At 34.3% G+C, this 15910-nt stretch overlaps 1 protein-coding gene across 4 annotated transcripts in view; it reads left to right on the forward strand.

Moving 5' to 3' along the window:
* Nucleotides 1-9487, forward strand: part of LOC128987878 (ribosomal RNA processing protein 36 homolog) — a 34336-nt gene extending 24849 nt beyond the window's left edge. For all 4 annotated transcript variants that reach the window (XM_054408949.1, XM_054408950.1, XM_054408951.1 and 1 more), the window contains 4 exons: nt 344-461; nt 2744-2872; nt 8893-9010; nt 9278-9487. In XM_054408949.1, the coding sequence (XP_054264924.1) occupies nt 344-461; nt 2744-2872; nt 8893-9010; nt 9278-9417 (505 nt within the window). In that variant the 3' untranslated portion in view covers nt 9418-9487. The remainder of the gene's footprint in view (nt 1-343; nt 462-2743; nt 2873-8892; nt 9011-9277) is intronic.
* The last annotated feature ends 6423 nt before the right edge of the window (nt 9488-15910 follow it).

The following is a 15910-nucleotide window of genomic DNA, read 5'->3' on the forward strand; positions in this document are numbered from 1 at the left end:
TCTTACCATGAGACCTACGGTAATAGCTACTTCCCTATAGGGAAATTCGCTAAAAAGTCTATGTAACCTATTTCAATGTAAATATTAGAATAAGTATGCTACACAATGTAAAAATTGTCAAGAACAATAAATATTTGATAATTTTGCATTCCTTGAGCATTTTACTTTAAAGAAGGCTAAACATGTTGCTTACTGCCATACTAAAGAAAAAGTTATTTGCAACAAATCTATAACAGTGTATGTAGGCCTATTTCAGTAGTAAAATTGTCTACTCTCTCAATATAAAGAGGCACATCTCATTGTGTATGTGAACTTAAATTAAAACACTGATTGTTGTTTACAGACCAAGAGAAGAATCATCAAAAAAAAAAGTTCCTCCGTTGCGAGAAGTTGTACCGATTAAGAAAAACACTGTTTGTGATCCAAGATTTGATAGTTCTTGTGGCACATTCAATGAAGAGGTAATGTACTAAGTTGAGTAATGTAATGGGGCTTTTATAATCACTCGTCCTGGCTAAAGAACCAGGTAATATTAATCTGAATTCAAACATAATCCTTTACATTTATTGTTCACTTATGTTCACCTTAAAGCTCATGGCTGGTATGTCGGCATCATAAAACTCTATTTGGATCAAATATACTGTAAAACCATAGAGGAGTAAGGGATAGAGTAAACGTTCGATGGTACACTTCAGTGGTTTTTAGCACTATTCACTTTTACCTAACCCCCTCACACTCCTTTCACCCCTCACCATCTTGTACTACAACACTCTTGCTGAAGGAAGGCCCTGTTGCTCTGTGCTACAGGAACTTCCTCACAGTGCTCGCTGCTCAGGCTCTTCCTTGCTTTACACAAGCATATCACCCTTTTTGCTTACGTTTGCACACACAACATACTACAGTAGCTCTAAAAAGCGCATAGTCATCCCATTAACCATCCTCTGTATCTCACTTCTCTGTGATAAAACTAATTAAATGAAAATACATATGTTTCTCAGCGTATTTTAAGTTATTTAGTATGAATCCATCGACTTATTTATAATTACAGAGTAGAGTCCCGATAGTCCGAAATGTTTGGGACTGGACCCATTTTGTATTACTGAATCAATATTTTGGATTAAGCTAAATGTTTACTAAATACACTTAATTATGAAATACAACGTTTTAGTTGGCCCATTAGCCTACTACAACAAATCTAATCCATCCATCTATCTTATTCATCTCGCCCGGCCACTCGGACGTTACAGAATACTTCAACGGGGTACAACTAACTGTCGTAACACAAAAGTGCTAGCAGTTTCGGCTTTTAGGTGACAGCACTTAGTGGGTCACTTTTTGTGTCTATAAAAAACCTTATTAATGTCGTCATGAGACGGTGCTAGTAGTTTCAACTTTCCCCGATAGGTGGCAGCACATACTGGGTCATTTGTTGTTTTTACGATAAACTGTATTGGTTTTACTGTACTGCAATTTTGTTCTTTAGGTTAGCAATTCTGATGTTCAGATAATAATTTATAAAGTAAACAAACCTGGTGTTCAGAAATGTTTATAACTTTGTTCTGTTATCTTTTGAGGTTGTGAATGTGGTGAAATGGCTTCAAAATGTAAACGCACTTCGGTTACATTACAAGACAACTTGAAGTGTTAAAAGGAGTAGACAATGGTGAAAGTGTGTCAAAATTGGCTGTTGAGTTTGGAGTAGGAATGACCATTATCGACTTGAAGAAAAACAGGTTAAAAACAGAACAGTTTAGTATTGCTCCAACAAGTAAGTGTACTAAATCCCGTCATACAACAAAAACCATACCACTGGAGAACCTCGACAGTGCTTTGTTTGTTTGGTTTTCTCAAGAGAGAGAATAAGGTACCCTGATTAGTGGACCCTTGATCAAAGAAAAAGCTCTACAGCTAAACGAATTATTGAACAGAGACAAGTCTTTTTCCTGCTAGCACAGGCTGGCTTGATCGTTTTAAGAAGCGTCACGGCATACGACAATTAGCCATTACGGGTGAACGGCTATCGTCCAATGAGGCTGCTGCAACCGAATACGTTTCAGATACTTTTGCTGAACTGATTGCTGAAGGAAACTATTCACTGTAGCAAATATACAATGCTGATGAAACCGGGCTTAACTTTAAGGCGTTGACTAAAAAAGTCTGACTTCTAAAGAAGAAATAAGCGCAGCAGCAGAGAGTATCACACTCCGACGTGGCGGCTGCCTTTGATCTAGCGCTACACTATGTTGAACAACAGTCCGTCTTGACCCCAGCGGATACATTGTTTCTGAGGCGTTGGCGTAATTATGCTTCTAAAGAGAGATCCTCTAATCTTTGTAAAAAAATTGAAACATACTTTTTTAAACCAACTTAAGAACTACAATACAACACTGTATGTATGTTTCAAACACTGTCTTTACTGTACTGTATTTGCAAAGTACGCTACTGTGTAATTTTTGTAGGCTCTATGCTTTAATTCACTTATTCACTGACTTTTCTCCATATAGTATAACTTTTATTCACGGGTTTTTTTTATATCCTTTCTTTTCTGTTCCAAAAAAATTACAGAAAACTATTTTTTTTTTTAGACTTCGATTTAGCGGAAGTTTGGATTACCGAATTTGGGTTATCGGGAATATATACTGTATATCATTACCATCATATCATATTATTATTATCATATTATTACCAATTATTATATTGTTGATATTCTTGTGTTGATTATGTATTTTTATTCCTTTTACAGGCTTTCAAAAACGCTTACAGTTTTATTAATGATATAAAACAAAATGAAAAACAACAGCTTTATAAAGAGTTGAAGAAAACACCAAATCAAGAGCGCAAAAAAGAAATAAAATATTTAATTCAGAGAATTGTAAGTAATTTATTCTTCTAGATTAATAAAATACTAGTTACTTCACCTGAGCTACGCCATGGGAAGAGGATGCAGAAGAAAATAAGGTTCTCTACAAAAGAGAAAATATTATTATGCCTACATACAACCCTGCCATTCATTTTTACCCCTTCATAGTTAGACATACTTAGTCTTTATAGATCTATAAAAGACAATTTTAAGGATTTACTGGTTTTGTTAGAGGGTGCTTTGTTTGTAGATATATATTTCTTCACATTTTAGAAAGTGTTTAGAATAATTTTTGGCAGTGTTTTTAAGACTTAATACAATAGAAAAGAACTATAATATGCAACCAATTGAAAAAGTATACATAAATGATTTAAATGTTTTAAGACCATACTAAGCCATGAAAAGTAACTGTAAGTTTTTCTTATGATATGGTATAATATATCCTTTAAATATATTATACCATATCATAAGAAAAACTTACAGTTACTTTTCATGGCTTAGTATAAAAAATAAGATTCAAAAGGTTCACTAATAGTAAACAAAAAAGTACTTTATTACTTACTACATTATTGGTGTCGATACTAACTTAATAATTTTATAAACATTATTGACATGGTTTACAAAATAAATAAAAGGAATACATTATCTCAAAAATATAAATGCATAATTTAAATAAAATAATTATTAGGAATATAGTATAATTTCACTTGTTCTACACTCTGAAGAGGAAGGCGCTGGCTCTCATTCGCCTTCTTTGCTTTTTTTAGAGAATGGGAATTCATCTGAGCCTAGTCTAGTCTATTGTGGACATCAAGGTTTAAGAACTAGAAATAACTTAACCTCCTAAGAGCTAACCTTTCTGTTTCTACACACCTCAAGCCTCACCACACTTTCCCTACAACCAACCCTGAGATACATTAGACTTTTTAATCAATTTGATCCATAAACAGTGTGCTTTGCCCATTTAATAGTATTTTAGAAGAAACTGTTCACATTTATTTGGTTACTGTACTTCTGATTCATGTTGTATTTATAGCCCAGGCAAATTAGACATATGCTCCCCAAAAAATCGTCTAAAGCTGGAAAGTGTTTTAATACCTTTTGGGGGTCCCAAATAAGACTCCTGTGAGTTTGCGACGGATTCTGACGTCTGCTTAAGTTTTGGGAGTCGAAAAACTATGAAAATTTTGCACTTTTTTCAGTTTTTTGCTTATCTATATAAATAAAATTAGAGTTTTGTCTGTACATTGCTCAGAATCATAAACTTTTAGGTTATTTTTACGTGTTATACATTAGAGAAACCGAAACAAGTCTCATCTAAATTTCTGTCTGTCTTCCTGTCTGTTACGACCCAAGAGCCATTTTACGCGGCCTACTCCTGAAAAACGAGAGTACCTATCAAGTTCCAAATCATTTTAATGCATTCTCTGGATTGGCGAGATTGTCTTTAGCCATTAAAATATGGCGTCACCACTTTGTAAATAAAATGACGGACGTTTAAAAACCCAATTTTGTGCGATTTTTATAAAGTTTTCTCCCAATGTTTAGCACATATTCTTCTATGAAATAACGAACAGCTGTTCAAATCAAGATTATTTCTTCTAGCTGTCACTGATATGTTTACATTGAATGTTGTTTACAAATACCGCAACCATTTCCGATCGGTGGGGCACACGGAAGATTTCTCAGGTACCGTTTGACGTCACTAACTGCTGACGTCACTAACTGCTGCGTCTGAAGAAACAGACAATTTTATAATTTTTCTATTATTAAATTAAACTGTCATAACCTAACCAAACTAACCAAACGTGCCGATAATGGAAAAATCGAATAAAGGTTTACTAATCTAAAAAATAGTTTTGTTCATAAAATGAAATTATAAATGCCTAAAATTGAATTTTATAATTTTTTAATTATAAAATTAAACTGTCATAACCTAACCAAACTAACCAAACTTGCTGATATGAAAAAATTGTTGTCAAAAAGTCAATGCTACCAGCGGGATTCGAACCCGGTACAATAAGATTATCAGCCCAACACGCTATCCACTACACCACCGAGGCCGATGGCTCATACCGTATCGTTGCGGTATTGGTGTTCCCTCAAAGTGACATCAGCAGTTAGTGACGTCAAACGGCACCTGAGAAATCTTCCGTGTGCCGTTTCGATTTCCGATCACGTTTTGAAAGCAAATCCAAACCAATTAAGATTGAAAACGTTTTTCCTTACATAACGGATTTAATTAATCGCAAGTGCAATAATTTGTAGGGTAACAGTAAATGAAAATAGAGATTCTTTGTGCATAAAATTGTTCTTGAGTTTTGATAACCGGGAAATAGACCTTGAATCAGTGTTGTATATTACTGGGAAACCTACATTTTTTTAATGAGCTTTTTCAGTCAAGACTCTGCACACGACCGACGCGCGTCTACTTGTCCATAGTAAAAATAAAAGTAGGCCTACCATGTATTTATGTTTTATTCGTAATGTGTATAAGTGTACAGTTTGTGTATGTGTTTCAAAAACTCTAAGATGCACCTAATGGGGAAGCTCAAGACCTTATATTAGGACTGATGATGGCGATTTAATTTCGCCGAAATGCATCTCCTGTAATAGGATACATTAGGATCGACCGGCGGACACAGTAAATTTAGCCTTTTATTGATTGTCATACCGATCCGGACGGAACAACAACAAACGACATAAAATGAAGTTATGTATAATAAATAGTTTGGCCAGCATATCTGAAAATTGCAAACCAACTACTGTTCTTTATATAAGAAGGTTTCAACTGATACTATAAGATCCCCGTGCGTAGAACGGGTACACAGCTAGTAACTCCTAAATAACGAATCCTAAGGAAAATGTTGTTCAAAGGTGTCTTTTAGTGCATTAAATTCCGCGTCGATTGATGATAAATACGTCAAAATCGGCTTAGCCGTTTAGCCGCTGTAGCTTTTCAAAGTTGGGATATTTTCATCAACATGGCCAAAAGGTTGATTATTTGACCAGTTTTTGGCTTACAGCTCCTAAACGACGCATGCTATAAAAAAATGCACCTGTAGTTAGTTTGGAAAACACAAAATTCGGCGTAGAATTATGATTATGAATTACTAGATAGTGGTTTATTCCATGGTTATCATCCAGAGGTTTATCCAAGAATGTGTGAAGAGAAGGGTAACAAGACCCCCTATGTAATTTTAAATCTAATATTGTTATCTGGGGTTAAAAAAATTCTAGGATTCGTCCTAACCTCCCATTTATACGATCCCATCTCTGGACACTCCAAAATGGTGTTAAGTGATTCTAATATACAGACTGTCCCAAAAGTCCCGGACCGGTTTAATATTTTCTAAACGACAAAAGATAAATCAATAAGATTTGGTACATCAACACCACACCTAAAAATCTATTTTTTCAAGGAACTATGAATTTTCTGTCATATCATAGGGACGTCCCCGCAAGGAGTCAGAAGGAAATCTTAAATAGGAGCATAGGTCAATATGAACATAAAATGAAAGGTCTTTTTTAGTAGAATACAATGCCGCAAACGGCACTTCAAAAGGTTGATCCTGCGCAAAATGGCGGCCGTTCAAAGATTTCTTGAATCCGCCATTTTGAATCTTTGAACGACTGCCATTTTTTACTCAGGCGTTCTTTTGAGCTTGAATTTATGGCATTGTAATCTACTAGTGAAGAACTTTAATTTGATGTGCATATCGACCTATGCTTACGTTAACAATTTTCTTCTGATTCCTAGGGCTGTGCCCCCTGAGAAGTAAGCCTCAAACCTCTGGATGATAACCATGGAATAAACCACTATCTAGTAATTCATAATCATAATTCTACCCCGAATTTTGTGTTTTCCAAACTAACTACAGGTGCATTTTTTTATAGCATGCGTCGTTTAGGAGCTGTAAGCCGAAAACTGGTCAAATAATCAACCTTTTGGCCATGTTGATGAAAATATCCCAACTTTAAAAAGCTACAGCGGCTAAATGGCTAAGCCGATTTTGACGTATTTAACATCAATCGACGTGGAATTTAATGCACTAAAAGACACCTTCGAACAACATTTTCCTTAGGATTCGTTATTTAGGAGTTATAAGCAAAAAACTGAAAAAAGTGCAAAATTTTCATAGTTTTTCGACTCCCAAAACTTAAGCAGACGTCAGAATCCGTCGCAAACTCACAGGAGTCTTATTTGGGATTAAAACACTTTCCAGCTTTAGACGATTTTTTGGGGAGCACACCCTATATTTGATCTAATTTGCCTGGACTATTAATAAACTATTGTGATTTTGTAACTAAGAGGCCTATCCTATGTTAACATCGAAATTATTAGTTATAGAAACTTTGTTTGACTAAGTGAGCAGTTACTATTATTACATACCTTCAAAGGCAACACGACACTACTTTTTATACTGTATTACTTAAATGGTAATGGTCACACCAATAACACACTTTCAGTTATTAGCAGCTAGCCTGAAATAGTAAAGTAATGAAACAAGTACAGTATTTAGTGCTCTTAAACAAAAAAATACCCCTGTCAATATTATTTAATTCATTAACAAACATTACATTGCTTGGCATGTCATGTTTGACATGACACGACCTCACAGAAAACCGAACACTAAGACTCTATTCCAAATACTGTAAGATAAAATATATCTAGGAATCACTAAAAATAATTTATAAATAAAAGAAACTTTTTTAAAACAAAACGTTTTTAAACGCACTAAAAAGTAGAAAATAATTTATAAATATGCGGAGAGTATAAATACTTGTAAGATTTAAAACGAAAAACAAGGGGTGCATGAAATTTATCAATTATCAACCATTAAGATGGGGACGCCACCTAGGTGCGTATTTTAACCCAAATATGAGTGAAGGATGAGTGTAGAATGGTGTGTTATGACATGTGTAGCTTTATTACTGACTAAGATCAGCGGTTTCATTAGTCAGGATCATTTATTTAAAGCCCAATGATCAGGAACAGCTAATAGATAATTTATAATTACCTTCACCTATTAAACTACTGTATTATTATCAATTGCATGCACCCCACGTTTTTAGTTTTAAATCTTACAAGTATTTATACTCTCCACATATTTATAAACTATTTTCTACTTTTTAGTGCGTTTAAAAATGTTTTGTTTTAAAAAAGTTTTTTATTTATAAATAACTTTTTAGTTTTTAATTTGTGTGGATGTTAAATCTATTTCAAGCATCTGTATCAGATTAAGACAGAGGCGTGTGGGAAATCTAAGGTTTATTTGAGTTTCTTTTCATATAATTATGTATTTGATTGAATGTATGGCCTACCTACTAACTATAAATATATCAATCTATTTAATTTATTGCTTACTTTATAGAATACTACATAAATAACAATTGACATTATTAACAAACACCCTTATATCAGCAATCAGATTGTTTATCTTTATTTTGAATGTTTGTTTGTATAAAGAATCTCTTGGGAGCATAACCTGACCGTACCTCTTAAGCTCAGCTCTTCGAACTGTCAAATTTAAGTATTTACAGCTGACTTAAATTAATTGATATATTTACATTCTATAAAAATGTAAACATGGAAAACTTGGAAGCGCGTGGGGCGTGATTTTTGATTTTTATGTTTCAAATTTCAAGTCTCTAGCTCATCGGGAACTTCGTTTAAAATTGATAACAAAATTTGTAGGAAAGCGAGTATAAAAAACAAGCCCATAAGCCGAAGCCCAAGAGAAATATTAAAATTAAATGATATAATATTGCATTATCATCCATTTGTGAGCTATGTTTCAAGTTTCAAGTCTCTAGCTCATTGGGAAGTATCAAAATTTGCAAGAAAGTGAGTTAATAAAAACAAGCCCATGGGGCGTAGCCCAAGGGAAATATGAAAATTAAATGATATAATATTGCATTGTCATCCATTTGTGAGCTATGTTTCAAGTTTCAAGTCTCTAGCTCATCGGGAAGTTAGTATAAAATTGGCTGATACACACACTTATTATTAACTGTTACAATCTATTTAGGAAAACCAAGAAAGAGAAGAAAAAATCAAGCAGAAGAAGAAGGAAAAGCTTCAGCAGGAGAAAGAAGAACAAATTCAAAGTTTGCGCCAAGGAAAGAAACCACAGTTTATCAAGAAATGTATGTTAATACTTTACTTTTTACTTTTCAATGAAATGGCGACCATTGTTGTTCAAGTCTTATTATTTTGAAATAAACTTAATCTGAAATTTAATATGACTTATTGAATGAACTAAATATCAGTCAAATCATACTATTATTTTATTACTGCTGATATCATACTAAAATTTGTATAACCAAGATTATTGAACAATGAAATTTGTGATCTATAACCCCAAATATTGGATCCATTGTGTTACAATTAATTTGCACCGAATTTGTTCACAGCTGAAAGGAAAGTGTTGGATCTAGTGGAGCGGTATGAAGAACTGAAAGAAACTGGAAAATTGAAGAAACATATTGAAAAAAGGAATAAGAAATTGTTAAACAAGGATCGTAAAAGATATACCCTTGACAGAACAGAATAAAGTGGCAATATTTAAGGTTCGATTGGTTATATATATTTTGTAAGCACAATTATACATATTTTCAATAATAGTAGATTAATTATCCTCTTTCCTGACCTCTAAAACTGGAAAATGTCTCTATCCCTCTATTTAGTTAATTTTTAATACTAACTTGAGCTACTAATCCATAGAGACTATAGGACTGTAGAATCAGAATGCCCTTTTCTTTGGGAAGTATTCCATGTTGCACATAGAGAAGTAAGGTACATAGGAAACTTTTTTATGGAATGACCGTGCACTTTCAGCTCTAGTATGTTGTGCCACAAATAAACTTGTGACTAACAAGGAAGAGCCTGAGCGGAGAGCACTGTGCTGAAATTCCCATCGCACAGGGCACAAAGTCTTCCTCCACCGTGTGTGTCGTGTCGTAGTACATGAGGGCGAGAGGGGCGGATTTGGACTTAAGCCTAGACACCACTTAAGTGTACCATTGAATGTTTCTTCCGTCTTAACCCATAGGGAAAGGAATTAATGCAGTGCCCTTGGTCAGCAATTAATTTTACTGAATTTTTCACTCCAATTGTGTTATAGAAAGAAACCCTTAGGTAATAATTAAATAATTCTTTTACAATTTTTTTTTTCAAAATAAAATTGTTTACCAAAAAATTTTAATTGGATAATCAAAGTGTAACATTTAAAAAATTTAAATATAAAAGTTTAAAAATTTTAAAAATAGTTTTTTTAAAGTAAACTTTATTTACAAATTCCAAGATTAGTCCAGACATCAAATGACACTATTATCATAAAGTTCAATTGATTCCCTACTTAGGAAAATTGACAGTTGTTTACTTTTATAAGTAACTAGCTGGCCCGACAGACGTTGTCCTGTCCTAATGTGGTTTTATGTCAAATGCTCGTTCATTTTCAAGATGAGCTTGTTCGCATCGGGCATCGCTCAATCATGTCCTGGTTGAAGTTAGTTTGCTACGCTTACTCACCTTCAGGTTTAGCGAGTTTGCTATGCTAACTCGCCTCCAGGTTGAAGTTCGTTCGCTACGCTCACTCACCTTTTGGTTGCAAATTAGCTGTTGTCACATATTTAAAAAAAATAATAATGCTGCACCCTATTGGTAAGCCAACAGGGTGGTTTACCAACACCAAATTTCCACAAACCATCCTTGAATAATGCTAAATAATGCCTGAAAGTTTCATTACAATCTGTCGAGTGGTTTCGGAGTCAATAAGGTACATATATAGAGGTCGTGCGGAAAGAGGTGAAGCCTGAGATTTTCGGTGGGAACGTTCTAAAGCGGGGAAATCCATGATGGGGGTAGGAGACGAGCCGATCGTCGCCTCGCATAGCGAAACTTCCCCCGCCACACCACTATTCCCCTCCAAGCTTCACCTCGTTCCGTACGACCTCTACATATGTTGTGACTCAAACGGGTGGCCTGGTATTGTTAATGCTGATAAGTACTCACACTGGATAAATTGTGTAAACTCCTTTATATAAATTGTAATGATCAACTATATAAAAGTAAAATGTAAACATTGAAAACAATAATAATCTGTCTAGACCTTATTTGAAATTAACTAAACCATATGTAGTCAAGATAGACTAAAGGATATGACAACATACATACATACATAGTTCCTCTTTTATAGATATAGAAGATAGTCCAGTAAATAGAGACAAAAATAGGGGGGTTTACTTACATACGGTCCGGTAGTTATAAATTTGTTGTATGTTGTCTAGGATGGTAAGTAGGTATTAAAAATGCAAAATGCACAATTCTCCCCCCTCCGCCATATTGGAAAAATAAAAAAAATCTGTAATTTCTAGAGATTTTGGGTGATATCTCGTTTCCAAGAAACACAACCTTTGTTATTTCCAAAAATAAATTATTAAAAATACGCAAAACAAGAAGCGAGGTATTTAAACACTTTGTGGCCGAATGGCGAGTATAGGTCGCCACCCGCCATTTTGCCGACTGCTCAAAAATGGCATACTATAAGGAAAAAAATAAAAAAAGTTTTTTTTGCGGTTGAATGGCGAGTATAGATCACTGGGCGCCATTTTCCCGACTGCTCGAATAGCAAAATATACTCTCCGAAAAATGGGAAAAAATTCAACCTCAAAGGGACTAAGTGAATTTCCATTTGTCTGAATCTGAATTGATTTTCAATTAAATCTATTTAAATAACATTAGGTTTAATGAGTACCTAGGTTTACTGCTACAAGGAAACTAATATACCCCCACTGCAGCAAACCTGCAGACTAAGTGAATTTCAACTTGTCTGATTATATTTTTATTTTTACTAAAATATTTCCATAAATAGGACATATTCCCAATTTAAATAACATTAGATTTAACGAATGCTTAGGTTTGCTGCTACAGGGAAGTTAAAAAGTGTTTTTTACCAAACGTCAATAGTATAGCATGAAATAAATAAATTTGCCAAATTTTATCAACATATATCCATAAACAAGTAAACGACAACAGTTTTCGTTTTCTCCATAAGAATAACATGGGAATTTTCAATTTACTATTTTTTGAATTTTCTCCGTAACCATTAAGCATACAACGTTGCTTCAATATACTAAATTATTTCTTTTTTTTAAGCTCTACATGTGTTTTGTTTTTACAGTAAAAAATGGGGAAAATCCATATTTACCCCATAAAACCCCCCATAAACCCCCGTTCCCATGGTTCAATCATGCTGGTTCGCAAACTCGTTTGAATAAATGTAGGTTTACTTATCTTTATACCAAATTTCATCAACATCGGATCATTTTTGTTCGAGTTATCGTGTTAACGGATACACATATATATATATGAATTTGAACGGATGGTGTTTTTGGCCTCTAGGGACCTCAAAACGAATAAGTAAATCGGTCCCGGATCCAGGTCTTACCATGAGACCTACGGTAATAGCTTATTCCCTATATGGGAAATTCGCTAATATTCTCTATATGGGAAATTTGCTAAAAGACTACCTGGGCTTGTAAGTCGGATTTCGGGCCTGCGGCGGCCAGATGAACAACGCTTGTAAGTCGGCGCCAATGGGTTAGGATCTTTGTTTTCTAAATCCGGCCTTGTTTCTGAACAACACATTCTTGACTAGAAACTCTTAAATCAACAAGTGTTCTAATCATTCTACTTCCAGAACCAAAAACATAATACCTCTTTCTTGTCTTCTTCCATGTAAAATGCACCAGCTAATAAGTTGCAAGACTAAAATCATTTTGAAACCAGGGGTGCCCACAGGGGGGTTTGATGTCGCAAAATGCGACATCAGAAATTTATTTGGGGGGGATTTTATGATTTTGGGGGGGATTCAAGCCAGTGGTTGGTTAAAAGCACATCAAAGATTAACCAGATAATTTTGATGACCTCCTTAATTTATTACTGGGGTAATTATGCAATCAAAATCCCGTTTGACATTTTATCTTGATTAATAAATCATTTTATAATTGCTATAAAATATATAGATACTTTTATGTGGATTTCCACTTTCTGACTCGTATCATGTTTGACAGTGAGAACAACTCCATGCCAACTGCTGTCAAAGGATTATGGTTGGCTTATTAAATCGTATCTGCAATTTGAGTTTGATTTTACCTTTAATTATGAACTCATTCTCAAATAGTCTCATTGCCTTGATGACCTATTGATGGTTTTTTAGGTTTGTTTATTATAATATATACTTGATTCATAAAAAAACAGTATTATGATAATGTTAATCATTTTGCTATTTTTACAACATGAACAACAACATGAAAGCTTGTGATAATATTTTGGCTATCCCAAATAATTATGCCTGGGTCATTTATTCATTGGAAGAAATTGACATACAGTACTGTGACAATTTAATTAAGGTTTTTGATAGACTATGTATTTACGTTAACTTCAAGAATTGAAACACATGATTCTGATTTAATTAAATTGTATTTGTTATTGTCTTTTCTTGAATCTAGAAAGAGCTTCAAACAAATTTTACTAGTCTTAGAATAGATATATAATTATTTTTTACGCCACGCTACACTATTTTGACGAAGTTCACATGCAAGGATTTAGTCCAGAAAACAGCTGTTTGTCACCAGCTTAATCAAATGGGGTTTCATACAGCGGTGGGGCACACGGGAGGGACTAAGGCTAACATATCTTGTAGTTTCAGCGTTCGCCGCTAGAACTGCTAAGTTGAAAAAATTTAAATTATTTATTTATTTTTAGTTATAAAATTAACTTTTAAATTATAAAATATTGTTTTAAAATTATAAAATGAATTTTTAATTTTAAAATTAAACTGTCATAACATAACCTAACCAACCAGACTTGCTGATATTAAAAAAAAACTATATAAGATAAAATTCTAATTAATACTTATAATTAATTTTAAAATTTAGTATTATAAAATTAAACTGTCATAACCTAACCTAACCAACCAAACTTGCTGATATGAAAATTTGTTTGACAAAATGTTAATGCTGCCAGCGGGATTCGAACCCGGGACCTCCTGAACACCAACCCGAATCGCTACCAACTATGCCACGAACGCCGTTGAAATCACGTCGTTTCGTTACGGTAATCGTGTTGCCTCAAGAGAAGACATTAGCCACTAGAGATATGACGTCACTACACCTTTAGCCTTAGTCCCTTCCGTGTGCCCATTCCTTTCATACAGTACTACTGTACTGTAATAATTTTGCCGGACACCAATCAGCTGATTATACTGTATTTGGGTGGCAATGAGTGGTTATTAAAAAAACATAACCTCTCTTAGAGGTTATGACTAGTGATTTTAGTCCTTCAGTTGGTGGTAATATATAGGGATTTGAACGGATTTAGTAGTATGGCGTAAACTATCGTACGTCACTCGTCCAACATGTGTTGGCCGGACTCGTATAAAAAAACCACTACTCGACTTCGTCTCGCACGGGATTCAGGACTAGTAACGTAATATACTCTTTTACCACACTATGATGTTATAAACTGTTTTACATATAGGTACATTAATTGGTGGCTGAAAGTTGCGTTTTGCAGGCCATGCCAGCTGTCATCGTTATTCGGGGATCGAGCAGGTTTTTACATCCCTAGGGCCGCAAAATCAGCTGCCCGCTTACTTTCTTAAAACATGAATGCATATTAAATACACAATCAGTATCCATAGCATTGCAATAGAGTTGTTTTATTGTCACCGCTGCCTAGCAACTATTTATTATTATATTTGCTGATTCCTCAAATTATTTATCCCCATGACGTTAAAGTTGTAGTTGTGTTGACTATATCAGTGTGCAGTGCATTATCATTGAGGTGAATTAGTGGTAATAGGGTATAGTGTGGTGAATAATAGCGTTCGTACCACGGACTGAAATGGTTTTGCAGTTCTCGATAGTTTTAAGTCCTCGACTTCGTATCGAACCGTATCGAACTTAAAAAACTATCTTGAACCAGCAAAACCTCATTTTTGGCCCTAGGCACGAAATATACTATTAAGTTTAGGCCTAGTAATATTTTTGAGACTGAAAATTTTACACTTATTTAAAAAGGACCAAACTCAGAAGTGGATTAAAGGACAATTTAGAAAATATCCCAAACTTTTTGACGTAACTTTAAGTACTTTCTCCCTACAATTTAATATGGTAAAATAACTGTTTATGTAAAAACCCTGATCCCAAAAAAGTGGTTTTAGAAGTGATGTGTTTGTCTGTCTGTGTGTGTGTATGTGTGTATGTATGGTACAGAGCTACAGACCACACCTGTGGTCCGAGTCCGATTTTGATGAAATTTGGTATTTTAGGTACCAATCCATGGTCTCTCCAGATGTTTGTTTTTTTCATTTTGGATTTTTAATAGTGATATTCCATAAAACCCTATAAAATAATGGATGAATAAAATTTTCTCAGAATTGGCCCGAACGATTTTGATTAAAAATTAACATGTTATACTCTTTGACAATGACAAAAAATGTATAAGCCCTCTATGCCGTAAAAATTATGGTTCAAAAGTATTGCATCTTTTGTGATTTTCCCTTTTAAAACCTATTAATTCATGGAAAATCGGATTTAAAAAAACTACATGGCCAATTTTGATTCAAATTGTGTGCATGTTAAAAATCCAACTCATTTAAATTAAAACTAAACTAATAAATAGTTTGCTACTAGAGTTTTAAAGCAAAATTGTCCATTTAAATTGGGTTAAAAGTTTGATTCAAACGCTTAAATTCCCATAAATTTAAAGAAGTGTCGAGGGCACCCCTTCCCTCCCCGCATTATAAACATAACTATGGGTTAGCCCCCAGACCTTCCAGCATGGGTTAAACAACGAATTTGGGGGGGATTCTGCGACGTGAGCTTTGGGGGGGATGGGCACCCCTGTTTGAAACTGTCACTAATTGTGACAGATGAATGCAGTTTAGATAACTACTTATCTTGAGCTGCTGTTACCTACCATGGTTGCACTTGTTGCAGAGTGTAGCTTAGATGTTAACAAGATCCATGGCAAAGAAAAAA

Source organism: Macrosteles quadrilineatus, unplaced genomic scaffold, assembly GCF_028750875.1.
Source record: "Macrosteles quadrilineatus isolate MER2022 unplaced genomic scaffold, UCM_ALF_1.0 Scaffold_2__2_contigs__length_208266976, whole genome shotgun sequence".
NCBI classification, from domain to species: domain Eukaryota; kingdom Metazoa; phylum Arthropoda; class Insecta; order Hemiptera; family Cicadellidae; genus Macrosteles; species Macrosteles quadrilineatus.